At 45.5% G+C, this 23,887-nt stretch overlaps 1 protein-coding gene across 13 annotated transcripts in view; it reads left to right on the top strand.

The window, feature by feature from the left end:
* Window positions 1–3,837: 3,837 nt before the first annotated feature.
* Window positions 3,838–23,887, top strand: part of CHCHD5 (coiled-coil-helix-coiled-coil-helix domain containing 5) — a 68,018-nt gene continuing 47,968 nt past the window's right edge. For 6 of the 13 annotated variants that reach the window (XR_015136822.1, XR_015136821.1, XR_015136824.1 and 3 more), the window contains exons 1-2: window positions 5,568–5,719; window positions 5,802–5,967. Coding sequence is in view for 6 of the 13 variants with exons in the window: in XM_086326657.1 (XP_086182783.1) it covers window positions 5,568–5,719; window positions 5,802–5,967 (318 nt within the window). In the remaining 7 variants the exon portion in view is untranslated. Of the gene's footprint in view, window positions 4,028–5,567; window positions 5,720–5,801; window positions 5,968–9,712; window positions 9,892–23,887 lie in introns of those variants that run through there. The other 7 variants (XR_015136826.1, XR_015136825.1, XR_015136827.1 and 4 more) reach the window with 3 other exon arrangements.

The raw sequence follows: 23,887 nt of genomic DNA, 5'->3' as shown, positions 1-23,887 counted from the left end.
TCAAAGGTGGAGGCATTAGCAGGATCTGAGGGTGAAGTTTCCAGCCCTCTGATGTCAAAAAGTCATTCACCCAACACTTGTGCAGGCCCAGTTTCAGGGCTGGTGGTCTCAACCAATCTTAAGGAAATTGAGCAGAACCCTACAGGGCTATCCCAGTTGCAGTCCCCTCCAGGTTCCTCAACCTCCTGCCTTAAAAAAAAAAAAAAAATCCACCTTAGTTTCCCTGCCCTCTCAAGTTTCAGAAGAGAGACTCAAGTAATTGATTATTTAAGAAGGGACAAAAGCAGAGAAATTCCCTGGTGGTCTGGCGGTTAGGACTCGCTTTCACTGCCATGTGCCCAGGTTCAATGCCTGGTCAGGGAAGTAAAATCCCACAAGCTGTATGGCGCGGCCTTCCCACCTAAGGAGAAGGGGAGGGCAAAAGCAGGAACTAACAAAGGTTCAATCAGAAGAAAGTAACACACACAAAAAATAAGAAAGTCACACATCCTGCAGACTTCACCCTATATTGTCTATAATCACCACCACCCCCCCTCAAAAAAAAAAAAAAAACGTTGGAGGGTTTGGGGTTTTTGAATACAAGCTACCCATTCTCTTTGCTTGGCCCTGAAATAAACCTTTCGCTGCTCCAAACTTCCAGGTTTCAGGTTTTTTTTTTTCTTCTTTTTTTCTAATTTTATTTTATTTTTAAACTTTACATAATTGTATTAGTTTTGCCAAATATCAAAATGAATCCGCCACAGGTATACATGTGTTCCCCATCCCAAACCCTCCTCCCTCCTCCCTCCCCATACCATCCCTCTGGGCCGTCCCAGTGCACCAGCCCCAAGCATCCAGCATCATGCATCGAACCTGGACTGGCAACTCGTTTCCTACATGATATTTTACATGTTTCATTGCCATTCTCCCAAATCTTCCCACCCTCTCCCTCTCCCACAGAGTCCAGTTTTTTTAGCCTCACTGTGCACTAAACACATAAACTTTTTTTTAGCAATCTGTTTCCTTATCTGCTGTAAGATAAGCTCAAGAATCTCTGTTAGTCACCAGTTTCTGTTAACCAGGTGGGGCTGGATTTCCCTTTCTACAGGGAGATAGCATCAGATTCCACAGGTTAAGGGGTTGGTCCTCCAAGGCTGCCTTCCTTTGCCCTCCCTGCCCCACACCCCCATAAGCAGGTACACTTCAGGGGGCAACCCTGAGCCCAGGCTGTGCTAACCTGTACTTCTGGCCAACTGGCTAGAGAAGATGGGAGTTTTCAACAGAACCCTCCTTGTGTTCAATGAATTTGCTAGAGAGGCTCACAGAACTCAGAAAACATTTTACTTGCTGTTGGACCAAGATATAACTGAGTATGTCACTTGGAAACAGCCAGATGGAAGAGGGGAATAGGGCAAAATATGGGGAAAAGGCATGGAGCATCCAAACTCTCCACCAGACCACCTCCTCAAATCTTTTTAGGTGTTCATCAACCTGCAAGTTCTCCAAACCTCTTCCTCTTGGGTTTTTAATGGAGGATTCATTACACAGGTATGAGTAATTAAGTCACCAGTCATATGTAACTTTGTTCGTAGTGATGCTTTCTAAGGCTCACTTGACTTCACATTCCAGGATGTCTGGCTCTAGGTGAGTGATCACACCATCATGATTATCTTGGTCGTGAAGATCTTTTTTGTACAGTTCTTCTGTGTATTCTTGCCACCTCTTCTTAATATCTTCTGCTTCTGTTAGGTCCATACCATTTCTGTCCTTTATCGAACCCATCTTTGCATGAAATGTTCCCTTGGTATCTTTAATTTTCTTGAAGAGATCTCTAGTCTGTTCCATTCTGTTGTTTTCCTGTATTTCTTTGCATTGATTGCTGAGGAAGGCTTTCTTATCTCTTCTTGCTATTCTTTGGAACTCTGCATTCAGATGCTTATATCTTTCCTTTTCTCCTTTGCTTTTTGCTTCTCTTCTTTTCACAGCTATTTGTAAGGCCTCCTCAGACAGCCATTTTGCTTTTTGGCATTTCTTTTCCATGGGGATGGTCTTGATCCCTGTCTCCTGTACAATGTCAGGAACCTTCATCTATAGTTCATCAGGCACTCTATTTCTCAGATCTAGTCCCTTAAATCTATTTCTCACTTCCACTGTATAATCATAAGGGATTTGATTTAGGTCATACCTGAATGGTCTAGTGGTTTTCCCTACTTTCTTTGCCAAAGCCTTTTCTATGCCAAAGCCATTGACATAGACATAGACATTGACATTTATTGTGTGGATCACAATAAACTGGAAAATTCTGAAAGATGGGAATACCAGACCACCTGACCTGCCTCTTGAGAAACCTATATGCAGGTCAGGAAACAACAGTTAGAACTGGACATGGAACAACAGACTGGATCCAAATAGGAAAAGGAGTATGTCAAGGCTGTATATTGTCACCCTGCTTATTAACTTATATGCAGAGTACATCATGAGAAACGCTGGACTGGAAGAAGCACAAGCTGGAATCGAGACTGCCGGGGGAAATATCAATAACCTCAGATATGCAGATGACACCACCCTTATGGCAGAAAGTGAAGAGGAACTAAAAGCCTCTTGATGAAAGTGAAAGAGGAGAGTGAAAAAGTTGGCTTAAAGCTCAACATTCAGAAAACGAAGATCATGGCATCCGGTCCCACCACTTCATGGGAAATAGATGGGGAAACAGTGGAAACGGTGGCTGACTTTATTTTTTTGGGCTCCAAAATCACTGCAGATTGTGACTGCAGCCATGAAATTAAAAGACGCTTACTCCTTGGAAGGAAAGTTATGACCAACCTAGATAGCATATTAAAAAGCAGAGACATTACTTTGCCAACAAAGGTCCGTCTAGTCAAAGCTATGGTTTTTCCTGTGGTCATGTATGGATGTGAGAGTTGGACTGTGAAGAAAGCTGAGCGCCGAAGAATTGATGCTTTTGAAGTGTGGTGTCGGAGAAGACTCTTGAGAGTCCCTTGGACTGCAAGGAGATCCAACCAGTCCATTCTAAAGGAGATCAGTCCTGGGTGTTCTTTGGAAGGAATGATGCTGGGGCTGAAACTCCAGTATTTTGGCCACCTCATGAGAAGAGTTGACTCACTGGAAAAGACTGATGCTGGGAGGTATTGGGGGCAGGAGGAAAAGGGGACGACAGAGGATGAGATGGCTGGATGGTGTCACCGACTCGATGGACGGGAGTCTTGAGTGAACTCCGGGAGTTGGTGATGGACAGGGAGGCCTGGCGTGCTGCGACTCATGGGGTCGCAAAGAGGTGGACACGACTGAGCGACTGAACTGAACTGAACTAACTCCCCCATGGTGACAGGGACCCGAGATGAAAACTCAGCGTCCGTCCTTAGATTCAGAGTGTATGCCCCAGGTAGCGGTCACGGCCTGGGTAACCCAGCTTGAGTAAAGGAGACTTTCAGGTTTCAGAAGAGACTTTCACGGTACAGCTCTTGGAGTGACTTCCACCTTCCCGCCCACTCGGCCACGCGCAGGACCAGCCTCCGGAGCAGCGGAGGAGCGCATGCGCAGATCGAAGGTGCAGCGCGGCTTCAGGGGTCAGGTTCCCCGTCCGAGCACTCAGCAGCAGGCAGCCACAGAGCGCAACCAAGCAGCGAACAGTAGCATGTTGAGGGGTCGCGGCAGCGGAAGCCGCTCGCCACCAGCTCCAATCGGGAGGCTTAGAGAGCGATCGGCGACGGCGAAGTGCCGCCGTCCGGCAAATCTGCATCGCACTCCCAGTATGGCGGAGGTACCGCGATAGTTCCCAGTACTTCCAGGGAATTCCTCACGCAGCCAGGGCAAGCCGGAAACAGATGGGCATCAACTACCCCAGCCGGCCGGAGGCGGAAGCCGCTACGCAGGGCGCCGCCATGACTCTTTGGGTCTGCTGGGAAGGGGATTTCCTACCGAAAGTAGGAGTCAAGGAGGCTGGGCGGGCGCCGCCATGACAACTTGATATCGGAAAAGGCGGGACTATTCTTCCTCATTGATCCTCCTCCAGCATCGGCCTCAGGATGTGAGTAGCTGGATCGCCTACCCCGTACCTACCCCCGTACTCCTCGTCTTCCCCAGTGTTCTGGACTTAGGCCAGGACCCCGAGAAGGATTGACTTCTCTGTTCCCTGAAGATTCGAGCCTCAGGATTCATCTTTGTCCTTCACAGGCCCCAGTTCTCTGCGTGTTCACAGAGCCCTCTCTGAGCGTTTAAATTCCACTCCTCTTTTGGGTCCAGTCTCTTAACACCCCAAACTTTGCCCCTGAAACCCCAGGTCTGGTCACTCACCCTGTATCCCTACCACTCCGAACTTGTCCCAGGAGCTCTAGGACTTTTAATAAGCCTGTCCCTAGAGCTCCATATTCCTCCCCCTGGATCATCTGACTGTACCTGTTGAACTTTTCAGATCTGTCCAGTACTTCAGACTTCACCTATAAGGCCCACACCTCTGATCTCTCTCTGGATTTCCAGACTGTGTTCCTGAGGGTGGGAAAAGCTCAATTGTAGAACCCTCCAGATTTACCCCAGAGCCCCGGCCCTCACCCAGGGCCTCCAGGTCATGCTCCTAGGACCCTGAGACCTCCCCCAGAACCTCCAAATACGCACCAGGGCTTCAGGTCTCACTTTCAGTACCCGTGTCTTCAGGCCTCATCTCTAAAACCTTCTGGTCAAGAGACCCTTCCCCAGAACCCAAGAGGTCACCCATTTGGACCTCTAAACCTCACTTTTAGGGCCTTCAAACTCATTTAGGGCTCCCAGGTTCTCTCAGAGAATTCTAGGTGTTAGTCCTAAGGCCCTAAGACTTTTCTGCATGCTGGGACTCCCAAGACCCTTCTTCCAGGAACCTTAAAACCTGCCTTAGATAATCAGACTTTTTTTTCCAGGGCCTTCACTATCTCCCCAGAAGCTTCCAGCCTGCTCCACAATCCCCAAGGCTCATGCTTAATTCTCTACTCCCTGGCCCTTTTCCAGGATTCTTCAAACTTTCAGACTTACCCAAGACCCCAGTCCCACTCCTGACTCTGATCAGAACTACCTCCCTTTTTAAAAAAGCGTTTCTTGTTTATTGTTTATTAACGTAGGAAAGGTCACAAACAAGCAGAACCATCTTTTTGATGTGACAGTAAGAACATGTAGTGTTGTTTCTTTTCTGAAAGTCTTTAAGAACAGAATTTTAAATTTTAGTTTAGGTTTAGAAATGATCTTGGTTTTTCTTTCCTAATGGTAATAGCTAAAAGCAGTGTACAAATATGAATACTTGAACAGTAAAAGTATAGGCAGTTTTTTCAGTTGTTCTGTCGTGTCTTAATCTTTTCATTGGATGCATTGGTATAAGCAGATGCTTTTAAAAAACAAGAGCCATAAATAGCTTGTCTTCTAAAGTATCTAAAATGGGATGGTACACACATACACTTTCCTTCATTCAACAAATGATTTTTGAACACTCAATATACTGAACACTGCTATATGCACTGGGGGTACAGCCGTGAACAAAATGGGCCAAGTGCCTGCCCCTGAGTGCTCCCTTTCTTGCCTTCTGCCTGGACTGTTCCTAGTGTATCATGTCCCACAGGCAGGCGGCCCTGGAGATCACTGCTCGCTACTGCGGCCGGGAGCTGGAGCAGTATGGCCAGTGTGTGGCAGCCAAACCGGAGTCATGGCAGCGAGACTGTCACCACCTTAAGATGAGCATTGCCCAGTGCACATCCGCCCAGTGAGTGTGGGCAAGTACGGGACAGTGGGGGTGGGCAGCGGAGTGGAAGTCTCCCTGGCTTGAAATACCCTGCGTCCCGCAGCCCAATCATCCGTCAGATCCGCCAGGCCTGTTCGGAGCCTTTCAAGGCCTTTGAGGAATGTCTTCGACAGAATGAGGCCGCCATGGGCAACTGTGCGGAGCATGTGCGCCGATTCCTGCAGTGTGCAGAGCAGGTACAGCCGACACATAGACCCTCCACCTTGGAGGTAAGATGGGGCTCAGCAGTTCATCCCACCCTGTCATCCTTCTGGTTGCTCAAAGACCAGGGAGTCACCCTCAGCCCCACACAGAGCTTCACCATGTATCCTGACCCCAGGACATCGGGACACAGTCCTCTCTCACCCCTTCCATAGCCCCTGCTTTAGTCCAGCCACCTCCACCACCAGGAGACCTGCCTCAGCCTTCTCCCTGGTCTCCCTGAATCCCCTCTTACCTTTCTAAAGATTTTTTTTTTTTTTTTTGAGGTTTTGGCTGTGGTGGTTGCTTCTCTTGTTGCCTTGTTGCAGAGCACAGGCTCTAGATGTTCGGACTTCAGTAGTTGCAGCGCATGGGCTCAGTAGTTGTGGCTCCCAGGCTCTAGAGCACAGGCTCAGTAGTTGTGGCCCACAGGCTTTGTTGCATCTTCCTGGATCAGGGATCAAGCTGGTGTTCCTCGCATTGCAAGGCAGTTTCTCAACCACTGAACCATCAGGGAAGCCCCCCCTCTTACTTTGTCTCCATGCAGTGGCCAGAGATAACATTTAGGAACTGAAAACTGATCACATTACATCTTTGTCTAAAGTTCTTCAGCAGCTTCTGATCCACATTGAGAACAGAATCCCAGCTTTCTGCTGGTTCTCTGTGTTCTTTTCCAGGCTGACCCGATCTGCCTCCTCCCTTACCCACGTCCCCTCTCTCCTCCTCACTGCCTCTCAGCTCTGCAGGGATGGGGCAAAAAAAAAAAAAATCATAACTGGTTTTAATGTAAAAAGTACATAAGCAGATGCACAATATATCTATGGTATTAAAATGTCATGGATGGGTGCAGTTTTTGGTTTTTTTGGAATGTTCAAAAAGACTCCTTGGGGCGGGGAGGCAGTAATTTTAAAAAAAGAAAAGTTGAGAAATGCTGGTTTAGATATTTACTGTCCTCCACTGTACTGTGAGCTCTGAAGGTGAAAGTCAGATCTTTCACCAGTTCCCTCTCAATCCCCCTTCATTTGCCCCCCTCTCTCAGTTCTTGGGGCGCCATCTTCTCTTCTCCAGCCCAGAAGAGAAGCTCTTGGGCCTCCATGCTCTGTCTTAGCTCTTTCAATCCATTCTCTGTGATGGTCCCAGGGTGATTCCAGAGGAAATCTGATAATGTACTGCTTTATTTAGAAACCTTTTCATGGGGAAGTGGGAAGGAGGCTCAAGAAGAAGGGCATATAGGTATATATATAGCTGATTCACTTTGTTGTATAACAGAAACTAACACAACATTGTAAAGCAATTACACTTCAGTAATAAAATGAAAAAAAGAAACTTTTTCATGGTGCTTATGTTGACCAGGTCTGGTCTACCCCTCTTCCCCGACTCTGGGACAGCCTCCAGGGCCCTGCAGGATGTGGCCTCTGACCTTCCCACTCCCCATATCCTCCTCAAGCCCTGCGTTCCCACCCCAGAGAACGTGCAGTTATTCAAATGCCCATTAAACTTGCCTGCTGCTAAGCTTCTGTCTCACTATTTCTGCCTGGACTGCCCTTTCCTACTCCATCTGACTCATTCCATTTCCAGCTTAGATGTCCCCTCCCTCAGGAAACCTCCCCTTGTGGCCTATCTCCCTGCTCCCAGGATCCCTGAGCTCCTTCCACTATGGCTTATATTTTTCCCCTTGTAACTGCTTTCTTCCTATTGCCAGTTTCAGAGGAGTTCTTGGCTAAAGACTAGGGAGCTGCCCTTATACCAGATCCTGTAGTCAGTGGGTTTTTTTCATAAGGCAGAGATGAGTTCAAATCCCAATTGAGTCATCTGTGAGACAGACTTAATTCTTTCCAAAAAATATTCATTAAGGATTGCATACTATTTATACTGCTGCTGCTGCTACTGCTTCTAAGTCGCTTCAGTCGTGTCCAACTCTGTGCAACCCCATCGACGGCAGCCCACCAGGCTTCCCCATCCCCGGGATTCTCCAGGCAAGAACACAGGAGTGGGTTGCCATTTCCTTCTCCAGTGCATGAAAGTGAAAAGTGAAAGTGAAGTCCCTCAGTCATGTCTGACTCTTAGCAACTCCATGGACTACAGCCTACCAGGCTCCTCCACCCATGGGATTTTCCAGGCAAGAGTACTGTTAATCATATGTTGGTGACGTTTCTTTCAAGTTATTGGGAAAGACCTCATCTTCCCATCTCAGGGCCAGTTCCTCCCTCCCTCCCTCCCTCCCTGAGTGGGCAACCAAGCCTCACCCTTGTCTTCCTGTGGTCACCCCTGCCCTGGTCCTCAAGTCTACTCTCCCCTTGAAGCCAAACAAGCTTTTTATTTATTTGTTTTTTAAATTATTATTAAAGTATAATTGATTTACAGTGTTATGTTAGTTTCTGCTGTGCAGCAAAGTAAATCTGTTATACATTAATATATCCACTCTTTTTTAGATTCTTTTCTCATATAGGTCATCATAGAGTATTGAACAGAGTTCTTTGTGCTATGCAGTAGGTTATCTGTTCAATATATATATATGTATTGAATATATATATATATATATATATATATATATAGGCTTCCCTAGTGGCTCAGACAGTAAAGAATCTGCCTGCAATGCAGGAGACACAGACAGAGGTTCAATCCCTGGTTGAAAAGATCCCCTGGAGGAGGGAATGGCAACCCACTCCAAAAGCCTTAGCTGGAGAATTCCATGGACAGAGGAGCCAGTCTATGGACTATCACTGATTTTTTCGTGTATGTGTATATATGTGTGTGTATATATATATACACACACACACACAATCTGTTTTATTTCAATTTATCCCCCACTTCCCCTTTTCTCTTAGTAACTGTAAGTTTGTTTTCTACATCTGTGAGTCTATTTCTGTTCTGTAAATAAGTTCATTTGTACCATTTTTTAGATTCCACACATAAGCGATATCCAGAGGAGCTTTTAAAAACAGAAATTGGGTCACATCTGCTCCTTTAAAGCCAGGTGGTTCTCCAGTGCACTCAAAGTAATTAACCCCACACCCAGCTCCTCCTCAGTGTCCTCTCTTTCCCTGTTTTAACATCCCAATTTTAGCTTTTCCTCTTTGAGGGGGGCATTGAGATTCAGGCCTCCTGTATCCTCTGGTCTCCAAAATAGCAAACGCACAGGCTCATTTAGTGTAACATAGTATAAAGACATCTCGTATTAGCTTAGCTGACCGCATAAAGTACTACTTGTACCACCATACACACACACCACACACCTCTCCTCTTCACCCTGATGTAGTTATTTTGTCTTTCCTTTCCTTTTTCTGTTTTTCTTGTCTGAGAGGCATGTGGAATCTTAGTTCCCTGACTCGGGATCTAACCCGTACCCCCTGCAGTGGAAGCTGGGAGTGCAGACTCTTAACCACTGGACCACCAGGGAAGTCCGTAGTTTTCTTCATGGGATTTATCAGCTAACGAATTTTTGTTCACTTGTTATCTGTCCCTCCCTAGAGTCAGAGATGTGTGTCTGTGTCCACTGCTGGGTCCCTGGAACCTGTCACAATCCTGTATGTACACAGCAGGTCCTCTGTAAACCCAACAGAGCGCTGCATTTCTGACCCCAGTAGTGACAATCCCCTGCTCCCGAGGTGTTCACATGAAGACAGCTGAGGTCATCACCTGATGCCCTTTCCCTCCAGTCTGAGCTCTGCCAGGGCAGCCTCTGCTGTGTCTACACAGTCTCCCCAGCATGGTCCCAGGGCCAGCCAGGCACACAAGAGGTGCTGGTAGACTCTGATGTGTTTTTTTCCTCAGGCACACCCACTTCCTGCCTCCTGAGGACCCTTCGGATTGTAGGAAAACTGGACATGAGTGATTGGCCACAGGATGTCCCCTCCCCTGAAGAATGGCCAGGTGGAGTGCTGAGGGCCCTGGATGTGGGCCTGGCTTCCCTGGACATCAAGATTCACAATAAAGACTGTATAAAGACTGTATACCAGGCTTGAGTCCTGCCTTCAGCACCTGAGGGGGTCCCATTTCCCCACCTTAACCGAGTGTACCAAAGGGGTCTTGGGGCACCAGCCAAGCCATGCCAACTGTTCACCAGGGTTAAGACGACCCCTCTTCTGTCCTTAGCTCTGCCAACATCCGTTTCCTGGTTCCTGCTGCATGGATGTGGAGAAGAGCTCTCTCTCCCTTTAGCTCTAGCATTTACCAAGTCTTCACTGAGTGTTTCCTTGAGGCTTTGGGGGCAATAAATAACAGACCTCCTTGCCGCCTGAATTCAGAACCAGCTGGGTGATAGACACGGGGCATGAGGCAGTGTAGGTGAAAATACTTGCTTTTGTATTGAAAACATCTGCATTGAAGGATGTGGCTTAGGGTTTGCCGCCCTGGACTTCTCTTCTGTCATGGTTTCCATCCTTCCAGGGTTTAACCCTGGTTTCCTTGGTGGCTCAGTGGTAAAGAATCCTGCCAATGTAGGAGACGCTGGTTCAGTCCCTGGGTCAGGAAGATTCCTTGGAGAAGGAAATGGCAACCCAACTCCAGTATTCTTGCCTGGAAAATCCGATGGACAGAGGAGCCTGGTAGGCTACAGTCCGTTGAGTCTCAAAAGAGTTAAAATTCGACTGAGCTATTAACAACAACGAAGGGTCTAACAGAGAGAATTTGAATGCAGGTAGTATTTGGGGGGCGTGATTCCAGGAACACCAGTAGGGAGTAGACAGAGAGGAAGGTGCATCATCAAGCCAATTATTCCTGAGGCTCTGTCCCACCTGGGACTTCTGGGAGACAGCAAAGAACATCCCTCAGTTTCCCCTTCCCAGGGGCAAGGAATTCAGGATGTATGTACACCAGCTCCCTATCTGACATTGAGGGATGTTTCCACAGGCGTTGATTGCCCTGTATGTAGCCAGGTGCCCTCCCACCAGCAGAAGAACCCTGAGCAGAGGGCAGCAGGGAATGAAGTGAGCAGCCTTCAGCACACAGGATGAGTATGCTCAGGGGATGGGTAGGTGCCAGCTGTGGCTACTGCAGCTTCTTCGTCTTTATTTTCAGGATCACAGCCTCCACTGGCACAGTTGGTTGATCCATCTTCCTGCAGAGGCAAGTCCTAAAGGGCAGAGGGTGGATGGGCAGGTGTGCAGGAGAGAGCAAGTCCAGAGCCTGCACCCAGCTTCACTATTCAGATAAGTTGTTCCTCTTTTGAGGGGACTCATGTCGCAGTGCTGACCAGATCCTAAAGCTTGCACTCTGGCTTGGAAAAATGAGCCGGGAGTCTCTCCAGGGGATTTGATTCCTAAAACAAAGGGCGTTGTTAGTTCGCTTAGGAGCCAGGGTGGAAGTCCTATGCAGCCAAGGTTGACGCCATGAGACCCAGACAAGAAAACCCAGGTAGTGGAGAGTGAATTGTTCTCCCTTCCTGTGGTTCCTGAAAGGGTGGTGTGGGTCTCGGTGGCTCTCTGTGCCCAGCTTCAGTTTCCCTGGGCTGTGGGTTGAGCCCTCAGATTTCTGTGTATGTTTTCAGCTTAGCCCTCTCTACTTGAGTAAGCTGCTGTGGGGTTCTCTCCAAGTGACTAAAAGAAGTGGTAAGAACGAACAACGTGGAGGTGGAGACTGTTTTAGAATATCTCTAAGGGGCCTCTCTTTTAACAGGCTGGACCAGCTTCCTAATAGGTGGGTCTCAGGGTTCCTGGAGAAGGAGATGGCAACCCACTCCAGTATTCTTTCCTGGAAAATCCCATGGATGGAGGAGTCTGGTGGGCTACAATCCATTGGGTTGGAAAGAGTTGAAAACGACTAAGCAACTAACACTTTACTTTTATTCAGGGGTCCAAGAGAGCAAAAAAAAAGTTCCCCGCCTTTACCACATTCTATTAGTCAAATGAGTCATGAGGCCAACCCAGGTTAAAGGCGCAGGGAGAAGGAAGACTGCCTCTTGATGGCATTTGCCTGCAAATAATTTTTGCCTATATTTGCCCACAGAAACTTCACAGTTTCTATTCCTGTGTCTGTTTGGGTAAAATATATTTTCTAGGAATTTTTCACATGATCTGAATTTTTAAATTGTTATTAATTTGTTTTTAATATCCTCATTATCTTTTTAAGGTCTAATCAAATCTGTAACAAAAGGCCCCTTTTCATTTCCTTTTTTTTTTTTTTGGCTACACTGCCTGGCCATTGGATCTTAGTTCCCACCTGGGCTCTGGGTAAGATTTTTTTTTTTTTTGATGTGGACCATTTTTAAAGTAATTGTTACAATATTGCTTCTGTTTAGCCAAGATGCAGCTGGAACCCACTAAGTGTGGGTTGAACCCATATCCCCTGCGCTGGAAGGCAAAGTCTTAACCCCTGCACTACCAGGGACGTCCCCTTTCTCATTTCTGATGTTGGTTATTTGTGCCCTCTTCCTTTTTTTCTTTGTCAGTCCTGACAGGAATGTATCTATTATTAATCTTTTCACAGAATCTACTCTTGGGTTTGTTGCTGCCCACTTTCTATATTTGTTTTTAATTTAAATCTCTTCTTTATTGTTAAATCCTTTTTTTCTTGGATTTGATTTTGTTTTCTACTTTTTAAATGTTTAGCTCACTGATTTGCAGCCTTTTCCATTTTCTAATATACACACTTAACTTTCCTCAAAGCACAGCTATTTTGCTTTTTTCACTGATCTCAGATCACTTACATGTTTAAAATTATGTTTTTAAATTTCTAAACATACAGAGATTTTTCTAGATACCTTGTCTAATTGCAGTTGAGCTGGGAACACATTTTATATGATTTCAGTCTTTGGAAAGATGTTGAGACTTTATGGCTTGGCATATGGTCTGTTTTTGTTATGTGCCATATGTGCTTGAATCATAATCCTGGGTTCATGATGCATTAGCTTAGCTTGGATTCCCCCAGAAACAAACTTTGGGACAAGGATTTGGGATATGATCCCAGAAAGCACTGAAAGGAGTATGGGAAATGAAACAGGGATGGGAAGGCAGCTCATCAGAGGTGCATTAGCAAGCAAGTTACCACCGTGGACAACAGCTTCATCCTCTTGGAAATCTGGGAAGCGGTGGAAATAGGTTTCCCACTCGAGTGGTGAGGGTGTCTGTACACTGACCCCCACCATTTATTTGATTGAGGGCTGCTTAAGGGGATGGACGTGAGTCTGAGTGAACTCCGGGAGTTGGTGATGGACAGGGAGGCCTGGCGTGCTGCAATTCATGGGGTCGCAAAAAGTCGGACACGACTGAGCGACTGAACTGAACTAAGGAGATGGGCTTTGTTTTTATTTTTATCTTAGTTTGACCTGCGGAATCTTAGTTCCCCCAATCGGGTGGAACCCATGGCTCCTGCAATGAAGTGTGGAGTCTTAAACCACTGGGCCACCAGCGAAGTCCCAAGGGTTGGGTTTTTAATTTCCTGCCACTTCCTGCTTGCCACACACTTGGTTGGGGTGAGCTCTGTAGAAAGTTCTCCACCAAAGAGCTGCTGTCTTGGCTGCTTCACCCACTGAGTTCTCTTCAGTGGTCTCCACCTTGTGACCATTCACTTCTGTGGCCACAGCTGCTATTGTTCCTGTCTCATGGCTGCCTCATCAGCAGCCACCAGTATCCTGACCACTTTTGCTGCCTGTCACTCCTGATGCCATCACCACATCACACTACAGCCACTGTTGGTGGGAGTATTGAGATAGTAAGAATGCCTTCAAAATGCTTGACTCAGTTCACAAGGAACAGCTATAGTCAACCCAGGAGGCCAATGAGAAATGGTGGGCATGAAGTGGGTAAGAACTGGGAAGAGTGTGGGGAAGGGCAGGCATGGATGCTGAAATGGTTGAGTGAGCTGACAACGCTCAGAATTCTGAGGAGGCAGAATTCCAGTCGAAGTGTGAAGGTGATGAGGTAGGAGTATGTGAACCAGGAAGCAGCATCTTCAATGAGCAGCATCTTCAAGGATCATTATTTTCATCTTTGATGGTTGAACTGAGCATTTTGTACTTGTCACTGAACATACTTAGTTGATAATCATTCACTATGTGAATGATAATAAACAGTTTAGTCAGCATTTATCTTCAAAGGATAAATACCTCATTTATACCATCAAAAACTTTCAGGCAGAATGTGTGCAAATAGAAGCCAGATCTCTCAAGAAATGGACAGTCTTGAAGGAAAGCAAGCTAGCTTTTATCATAAAATGTGCTGCTTTTCAAAAAAGTTCTGTTGCCACATCCTAGACCAGTTTAATCAGAATCTCTTGGGGAAAGACCCAGACATTGATTTTTTTTCTTTTTCTTTTATTTTTTTGGCTTCAAGGCATGTGGGATTTTAGTTCCCCAACCAGGGATCAAACCCATACCGCAAGCATTGAAAGCCTGGAGTCTTAACCACTGGACTGCCAGGAAAGTCCCTAAATACCAATTTCAAAATTGATTTCAATATGCAATCAAGAACCACTGCTTTGGTGGAATTCCTAATTTTTGATGGACTACATTTTATGACACTAATTTGGAAATAAGGTTCTGAAAGTTTTTGACCCTATTCTGAAGCCCCTGATAAAACAGAATTTGCAGATTCTGGGAGCCTATGAGTGTCACAATATATATTTTTAACTGTATTTTTGGCTGTGCTGGGTCTTCGTTGCTGTGTGGGTATTCTCTAGTTGCAGTGAGTCGGGGGATACTCTCTAGTTGTGGTGAACAGGCTTCTCTTGTTTCGGAGTATGGGCTCTAGAGCACTCGGACTTCAGTAGTTGCAGCATGTGGATTCAATAGTTGAGGCTCTCAGGCTCTAGAGCACAGGCTCCATAGTTGTGGCACACGGGCTTAATTGCGCCACAACGTGGGATCTTCCCGGATCAGGGATCGGACCCGTGTATCCTGCATTGACAGGCAGATTCTTTATCACTGAGCCACCAGGGAAGCCCACGATAGTATTTCTTTTTAACACAGTGAATATTTACCAGTGAGGTGGTGACATAGAAATAAGGTCAGATTCAAATAACTTAACATCCTTTCCTCCTCCTCTGATGGGCCAGAAATTATGGGATGCAAGGTGTGTCAGTTCAACCAGTCAAAAGGAAAGGGTGTCACTCTAAAAAGCATTAAGCAGTAATAAAGTGTCAAGAACATAGACAAGTTTGTGCAATAAGGGGAACCCACCCTCCTGAGTCTCCCAAGGGCCAAGGCCTGGACACCGTCTCTGGCCTGTGCTGGCTGCCAAGCATGGGTAGATAGCCCCAAGGCAAAATCTCTGACTTCCCAGTAAGACAACATTGAGGATAAAGTAGTAACTGTGATGCAGCAGTGTGAGGTGCTGGCAAGGAAAAGGGGGAAATGCAGATGGGAAAAATGAAGAAAAAGAGCAACTCCAAAGAGTCTGTTCCTGGCAGTGTGCAAGCCACAGGAAACCTGGTCCAGGGAAGCATGTATGTTCTCAGCATATAGAAATGCGAGACTTTAAAAAAGAAGACGGCAAATAAAATAGTACTAATTGAAGTAGATATAGGACCTGCCTCATGGCACAGTGGATAAGAATTGTCATGCGAAGGCAGGGGATACGAATTTGATCCCTGGTTCAGGAAAATCCATCATGCTGCAGGGCAGCTAAGCCCATGCACCACAGCTACTGAAGCCCCTGTGCCCCGCAATAAGAGAAGCCATGGCATAACAACGAAGAGTAGCCCCCATGTACAGCAACGAAGACCCAGCACAGCCAAAAGTAAATATTTTTTTAAAGTAGATGTATAACCTATACAGAATAATGACCTATTTCTTCCTGTCTGATGGTACAGTATTTAATAGTTTTTGCTTTTTCTGTTTCCTTTTCCAGTAATAATTCTGTAAACTGCCTGTAGTCTTCAGGGTGTCTTGTTTTCTTTCATTTATTGGTAAAACAGAATCCTCAAGATTCCATTTTCAAAGCTTTTGTTGAGAGAATGTTTAGCTTGATGTCATCACATTGGCCTGACACAAGGAATCAGTGTGATGTGGGCCTGTTGAGAGTAGAGTTTCGAGGCAAAGTGAATTTTATGTAATAGAAAAGTAAAAAAAAAAAAAAAAAATTCTCATTTAATTCTTAACATTTTGAGGAAGTGGCAAAATGACAAAATTGTGCATTATGAAATCCTCAATATCACAGGGAAGTAATCACATCTCTTTTTAGCAAAATATGTCCAGGATGCTTAGCAGGTTAACATCTTTTCATTTTCTTTGGTAAAGAGTTTATACACTGAATGGGATTTGCCAAAATTTACAATTGCATTTTCTGCCAAATATGCAGATAAATAAACAAAGTCTTGGTAGCTCAGTTGGTAAAGAATCCACCTGCAGTGCAGGAAACTGGGTTCGATCCCTGGCTTGGGAAGATCCCCTGAAGGAGGAAATGGCAACCCACTCCAGTATTCTTGCTTGGAGCATCCCATGGACAGAGGAGCCTAGTGAGCTATAGTCCATGGGGTCACAAGAGCTGGACCTGACTTAGCAACCAAACCACCACCACCAGTTTGTATTTAAATAAGAGATCAGCAATCTTTTGTCTTCTGCAATTTCAAGGCAACCTTGGTAGAAATTTAAGAGATTATTTGAAACTCCAGTTTTCAAATCAAAGAATCTAATCAGTAGGGGAGCATTTGCTGTGGCTGCCATGCCTTGGCCGAGTCTGTGTGCAACGTGGGATCATTGGGGAGAGCTGCTGGAATCAGTTTTGCACTGTAAGGATCCAACACATCTGTTATGCTCTAGCATTTCCCCTTTTGTTCGCCCACAAGATATTTTAGTTGCAGTATCTGAATGAGGAAATGTAATTCTTCTCAGTTTCATAGAACAGCCAAGGGAACAATGCACTAACTGTGCTTGTTTGTGTCAATTCAGTGGCTGCTGTTTTCAGCTGAGCTTTGGTGTCTTTTGGGGAGAAAAACCAATGCACTTTTGCTAGATTTAGAAGAACTTGCCTATCTCATCCTGAACTTGTGAGTTTCAATTTCCACATGTGCTTTCAGATACTCTTTTCCACCATGTGCAATCCCAGACTCTTTTCTGTACAGTGTACAGTCTGATCTATTTTGATTACTCACTTTCCTAATTCAGTTATATGTGTCCTTCCATTTGTGCATCGTGCTCAGTCACGTCCGACACTTTGTGATCCCGTGGACTGTAGCCCCCCAGGCTCCTCTGTCCATGGGATTCCCCAGACAAGAATACTGGAATGAATGGGTTGCCATTTCCTTCTCCAGAGAATCTTCCCAAACCAGGGATTGAACCTGTGTCTCCTGTGTTGGTAGGTGGATTCTTTACCACTGAGCCACCTCAGAAGCCCACATAAACATTTAGTCTGTATTTTAGGTGCTATTTGGATCATGCTGGCATTGTTGGTTTGTTTGTTTGTTTGTTTTGGCTATGCTGTGCAGCACACGGGATCTTAGTTCCTGGATCAGGGATTGACCCCACGCTCCCTGCAGTGGAAGAGAGGAGTCTTAAACACTGGACCACCAGGGAAGTCCATGGCATTGGTATTATAATCATTCTCATTTTCATTATCCTAACTCCTAGGAAACAAAGTCACTATATTCACAATGTTAAAAATTAAACCATCACTGTCCCAGTGCAAAGCACAACAGTTAATCTGCAAAGACAAACTGTTCACATGCAACTGCAGTGTACTGAAGTTACACATTGAAGCTGCATTAGAGTGAGGCAGCAAAGGAGGATTCATTACTCTGAGTCACAAATTATAGATTGGGGGAGAAATAGCAACAGCAACAGTGGCAGGGAATTTGGTTGTGGTCCAGTGGTTAGGTCTCCGTGCTTCCACTTCAGGGGGCAGTCTGCACTCAGGCATCTCTCTGAAACTCCAGACTTGCTTATCCATTGCCTACCCATGTTTCTGTTTTATGTCTTAACATCTCAGTATTACAGTGTTCAGAGCTGAACCTTTGGCTCTGCTCCTAAAACTGCTCCACTCCTGCTTTTCCTAAATCAGGCAGATCCATTCTTCCAGCCACTCAGGTCAAAGGCCTTGGGAGCCTCCTTGACCCTGCTTTTCTCTCACACCCAGTATCCAATGTGTTTGGAAATCTTATGGACTCCTTCCTCAAAATATATCCACAATCCCACTACCTCTCAGCATCTCCTGTTCCCAAATCCAGCAGAGCCACCATCCCTCAAAGCTGGATTTCCTTGTCCCTTCTACTCCAGTTTCTCCTTCCTCCTACCCTGAGTATGTTCTTAATACAATGGCCAGAGGGATCCTTTTATTGTTTACATTTTTTGGCTGTGCCATGCGGCATGCAGGGTCTTAGTCCCCCAACCAGGGACCTAACCTGTGGCCCCTGCATTGGAAGTCTTAACCACTGGACTGCCAGAGAAGTCCCCAAAGGGGATCGTTTAAACATGTAAGTCAGAATATCTGTCACCTCTCCATCTAAAACTGCAAATGTACATCATCTCAGAGCAAAAACCAAAATCCACAGAGTAGCCTCCGAAGCCCTGGGCCATCTGGGCACCCTTCTCCTCACTCACTCCTGACCTCATTTCCTGCCAAGTTCCCAGCCACAAGGTCTCTTTCCTGCTCTTGGACCGCTCTAGGCGTGGCCCTGCCTCAGGGCCTTTACTTCATTGTTTTGCTGGGAACCTTCACAGAGAAACACATGACTGTCACCTCTAAGTCTCTTCTCAAATGTCACCTTCTTACCACCCTACTTAGCATGGACACCACCTCTTGCCTTGTGCTTCAGATAACCAGCTCTTTTCCCTTTATCACCTCTTCATGTGTTTGTGCATGTGTGTGCGTGTGCTCAGTTGCTTCAGTTGTGTCCAATTCTTTGGACCATAGCACTCCAGGCGCCTCTGCCCATGGGATTTCCCAGGCAAGAATACTGGAGGGGTTTGCCATTTTCTCCTCCAAGCGATCTTCCCAACCCAGGGATTGAACTCACATCTCTTATGTCTTCTGAGTAGCAGACAGATTCTTTACTGCTGAGCCAATGGAGAAGCCCTATTACCTCTTCACCTACCTTACTTATTAGTGTTATTGCGTATTCTCTGTCTCTCCCACTTGAACAGGAAGGAATCTTTGTCTTATCTGTTCACTGGTATATCGAAAGGTTTGAGAATAATGTCTGGTAGATCCTCAGTAGATATTTTGGTGTTTTTTTTTTTTTTTTTTAATATTTATTTGTTTTTAGCTGTGCTGGATCTTTGTTGCTGCAAGAGACTTTCTCTAGTTGCTGAGAGCAGGGACTACTCTCTAGTTGCGGTGCTCCGGCTTCTCATTGCAGTGACTTCTCTTGTCTAAAGCACAGGCTTTAGGCACTCAGGCTTCAGTAACTGCAGCTCATAGGCTCAGTAGTTGCAGTGCATGGACTTAGTTGCCCTGCAGCATATGGGATCTTCTCAGACCAGGAATCAAACCTGTGTCCCCTGCATTGCAGGTGGATTTTTAAGCACTGGACCACCAGAAAAACCCATCAGATCAGATCAGATCCATCGCTCAGTCATGTCCGACTCTTTGCGACCCCATGAATCGCAGCACGCCAGGCCTCCCTGCCCATCACCAACTCCCACAATTCACTGAGACTCACGTCCATCGAGTCAGTGATGTCATCCAGCCATCTCATCCTTTGTCGTCCCCTTCTCCTCCTGCCCCCAATCCCTCCCAGCATCAGAGTCTTTTCCAATGAGTCAACTCTTCGCATGAGGTGGCCAAAGGACTGGAGTTTCAGCTTCAGCATCATTCCTTCCAAAGAAATCCCAGGGCTGATGTCCTTCAGAATGGACTGGTTGGATCTCCTTGCGTCACCAGTTCCATATTGGTTAGGGCATGCGAGACTCCACAGGCCTTGCAGTGTGGCCAAAATTAAAATTAAATATATATATACACATATACATACATATATGCTGCTGCTGCTGCTAAGTCGCTTTAGTCATATCCGACTCTGTGCGACCCCATGGACAGCAGCCCACCAGGCTCCCCTGTCCCTGAGACTCTCCAGGCAAGAACACTGGAGTGGGTTGCCATTTCCTTCTCCAATGCATGAAAGTGAAAAGTGAAAGTGAAGTCGCTCAGTTGTGTCCAACTCCCAGCGACCCCATGGACTGCAGCCCACTAGGCTCCTTCATCCATGGGAGTTTCCAGGCAAGAGTACTGAAGTGGGGTGCCATTGCCTTCTCCAATATATATATATATATATATATATATATATATATATATTTAATTTTAATTTTGGCCACACTGCAAGGCCTGTGGAGTCTCGCATGCCCTAACCAATATGGAACTGGTGACCTCTTCTATGGAAGCTTGGAGCCCTAACCACTGGACCATCAGGGAAGTCCCTCAATAAATATTTTAGAATAAATGAAGGAGGTGATCACCACCCTTTGATCACCTCCTTTGTTCAGGAATAGGATGCCCAGATGGTGCAGGGCTTCAGAGACTACTCTAAGGACTTCAGCCTGAGAAATATGGCCAGCATTGTCTTGGTGAGGCACAGGGCCCCAGAGTGGTGGTGGAGTGGTGAGCTGAAGTCTCAGGGCCCAGTGTTTGACCACTGTTCTCCCTCACCTCTGCTCTAAATGGCTCCAGCCGGTTTTTCAAGGTTGCACCATCATCTAGGGAAAAAGGATCATTGGAGGTGCAATTATCAGCTTACCTCAGAAGACAGCCATGTCCCTCAAAGTTGCTCAGATATATAGGGCAGGGGGCAGGAGGCTGTGCTAGGTCAGGTGGTGGGGAATACCCTCTGAGAAGTTCACATTTGAGCAAAGACTTGGTTCCAGGTCCAGGGCATGGGATCCACTCCCAGGAAAGAGAGAGGGGAGGGGACAACAATGAGAGATGGTAAAATTCTTTTTTAAACATTAATGTATCCATAATCCCTTTTTAAATAATCATTTTTATTTATTTATTTGGCTACAGCAGGTCTTAGTTGCAGCGTTCTTTGTTGTGATATGTGAACTTTTAGTTGTAGTATGTGGGATCTAGTTCCCTGACCAAGGATCCCACCTGGGACTCCTGATTGGAAGTGTGGAGGCTTAACCGCTGGACCACCAGGGAAGTCCCCTGGTAAAAGTTTATTTCTCTGCTCAACCTAATGCCCTTGGGCTCGGAGAGCTCCTCACTTGAACTTCTGCACAGGTCAGGCAGATGAAGGAAGAGAGAGAGAGAGGAACTTGATCACGGGGAGGGTTTTTAGAAGCCAGATGTGCAAGTGCTGGTGTATATCTTTACTGCCACTAACCAGGACTCAGCCTCACCTCATGGTAAGGGATGCAGGGAAATGTGGCCTACTTGTCTGTCCTGGAGGCAAAGCAAGTGAGCACTCAGTATTGTCTTTGCCACAAAGGTACCCTGCACAATTTGTGGACAATGCACAGGGCTATAGAATAGGTACAGTACTAGGAACACACTGGTGTGGAAGGGAGAGGTGTGTGGCCTGGAACAGCCTTTCTGGAAAGCAATGTGGAAGTATCTTGTTCCATTTGTAAGCATTTATGCTACAGAATCTTGAGTATACACAGACTTACCTGGTGGTCCAGTGGTTAATTCTCTGTGCTTCCGATGCAGGAGATGTGGGTTCAGTCCCTGGTCAGAGAACTAAGATCGATCCCACATGCTGTGCAATACAGCCAAAAATGGGGGGAAAAAAATCATGAGTGTACACATGTGAATGTACAAGAACACATCTTGAAATCTAATTCACAATAATAAAAACTTGAAAACATTGGACAAAAAATGGGATGCATATAATTTAAAAACAAAGACAGGGACTTCCCCAGTGGTCCAGTGGTTAACACTCTGCACTTCCATTGCAGGGGGCACAGATTCCATCTGTGGTCAGGGAACTCACATCCTACATGCCATGTAGCATGACCAAAAATAAATTAATAAATAAAAAAGAAGAGAGATCTCCTTATATTGTTATCTGAAAAGATGTCCAATAAAATGCAAATTGTACTATAATTATAGTATGATCTCAAGAAGAATATTTACATATTAATTTTAAATACACATAATACAAAAACTTGAAGGGTAGAAAAAGCTATCTACTGAAAAATCTCCCTTTAACCCTTGCTTCATCAAGTTCATTTCCTTAGAGGAAACGTATGCTACCAGTTTCTTGTGTATCTTTCAAGAGGCATCTTAGGTATACACCAGTAAATGCACATTCCCACATGTATGTATGTGTATTTTTAAAATATATTTGTTTGGCTGTGTTGGGTCTTAGTTGCAGTATTTAGGATCTAGTTCCCTGACTAGGAATCAAAACCTAGTCCCCCTGCATGGAAAGCTTGGAGTCTTAGCCACTGGACCACCAGGGAAGTCCCTGTATGTGTATTTTGATCTTCTTTTTTTATAGAAATGCTAAATTATTAATATTATACATTTTTTTCAAAATAAACAATTTTTATTGAAGTATACTTGATTTACAATGTTGTATTATTTTCAGGAGTACAGCAAAGTGATTCAATTATATAAGAATGTTTCAGATTCTTTTCTGTCTCAGGGCATCACAAGTTATTGAATATAGTTCAATAGTTGAACATAGTTCAATATATTGAATATAGTTCAATAGTTGTTACAAGGACCTACTGTGTAGTACTGGGAACTATATTCAATAACTTGTGATACCCTGAGACAGAAAAGAATCTGAAATACTCTTATATAATTGAATCACTTTGCTGTACTCCTGAAAATAATACAACATTGTAAGGCAGTGGCACCCCACTCCAGTACTCTTGCCTGGAAAATCCCATGGACGGAGGAGCCTGGCGGGCTGCAGTCCATGGGGTCGCTAAGAGTCGGACACAACTGAACGACTTCACTTTCGTTTTTCACTTTCATGCATTGGAGAAGGAAATGGCAACCCACTCCAGTGTTCTTGCCTGGAGAATCCCAGGGACAGGGGAGCCTGGTGGGCTGCCGTCTTTGGGCTCGCACAGTGTTGGACACAACTGAAGCGACGCAGCAGCAGCAGCAGTATATGTATATGTATATGTTAATCCTAAACCTCTAATTTATCCCTCCCTCTCCCCCACTTTTCCCTTTGGTAACCATAAATTTGTTTTCTATGTCTGTGAGTCTATTTCTGTTTTGTAAATAAGTTTATTTGTATCATTTTTAAAGATCTACATATGTGATATCATGTGATATTTTGTCTTTCTCTGTCTGATTTACCTCACTTAGTATGTTAATCTCTACATCTTTTCCACCTAAAAATTTAACTTGGTAATCATTCCATTGTAAGTATCTAAATGTGTCTGTGTGTGTTCTGTTGTGTCTGACTCCTTGAGACCTCATGGACTGTAGCCCGCTAGGCTCCTCTGTCCATGGGATTTTCCAGCCAAGAATACTGGAGTGGGTTGCCATTTCCTTCTCCAGGGGATCTTCTCAACCCAGGGATCAAACCTGGGTCTCCCACTTTGCAGGCAGATTCTTTACTGTCTGAGCCACCAGGGAAACCCAAGTATCTAAATAAGTTTCTTATTCTTTTTATGGCTACATAATGTTTCTTTATATGGATATAAAAAATAACCTATTTAAGTATTTTCAGTATGTATATACATATAACCATTTGAAAAATATCCCTACACTCTTTACAGCTCTGGCTTAGGCCACAGTGACCCCCACATGCAGTAAGTACCTTTCAGTCCTCGTCTTGGTCACTTGTGACTGGTTGCCTTCTGACACTCTCTCGATCAAATTTGAGTCAGTTTCAGTTTGCATCTGTTAGCCCCAAACAGGGCTTCCCTTGTAGCTCAGTCGGTAAAGAATCTGCCTGCAGTACAGGAGACCCGGCTTCAATCCCTGGGTTGGGAAGATCCCCTGGAGAAGGAAATGGCAACCCACTCCAGTATCCTTTCCTGGAAAATCTCATGGACAGAGGAGCCTGGTGGGCTGCAGTCCATGGGGTCACAAAGAGTCGGGTACGACTGAGTGACTAACACTTTCTTACTTACTTGCTGCTGCTGCTGCTGCTGCTGCTGCTAAGTTGCTTCAG

Source organism: Bos grunniens, chromosome 11, assembly GCF_055505025.1.
Source record: "Bos grunniens cultivar Pamir isolate PY7600 chromosome 11, Bosgru_T2T1.0, whole genome shotgun sequence".
NCBI classification, from domain to species: Eukaryota; Metazoa; Chordata; class Mammalia; order Artiodactyla; family Bovidae; genus Bos; species Bos grunniens.
Note: the sequence above shows the minus strand (reverse complement) of the source record. Positions and strands in the feature narration are given on the sequence as shown.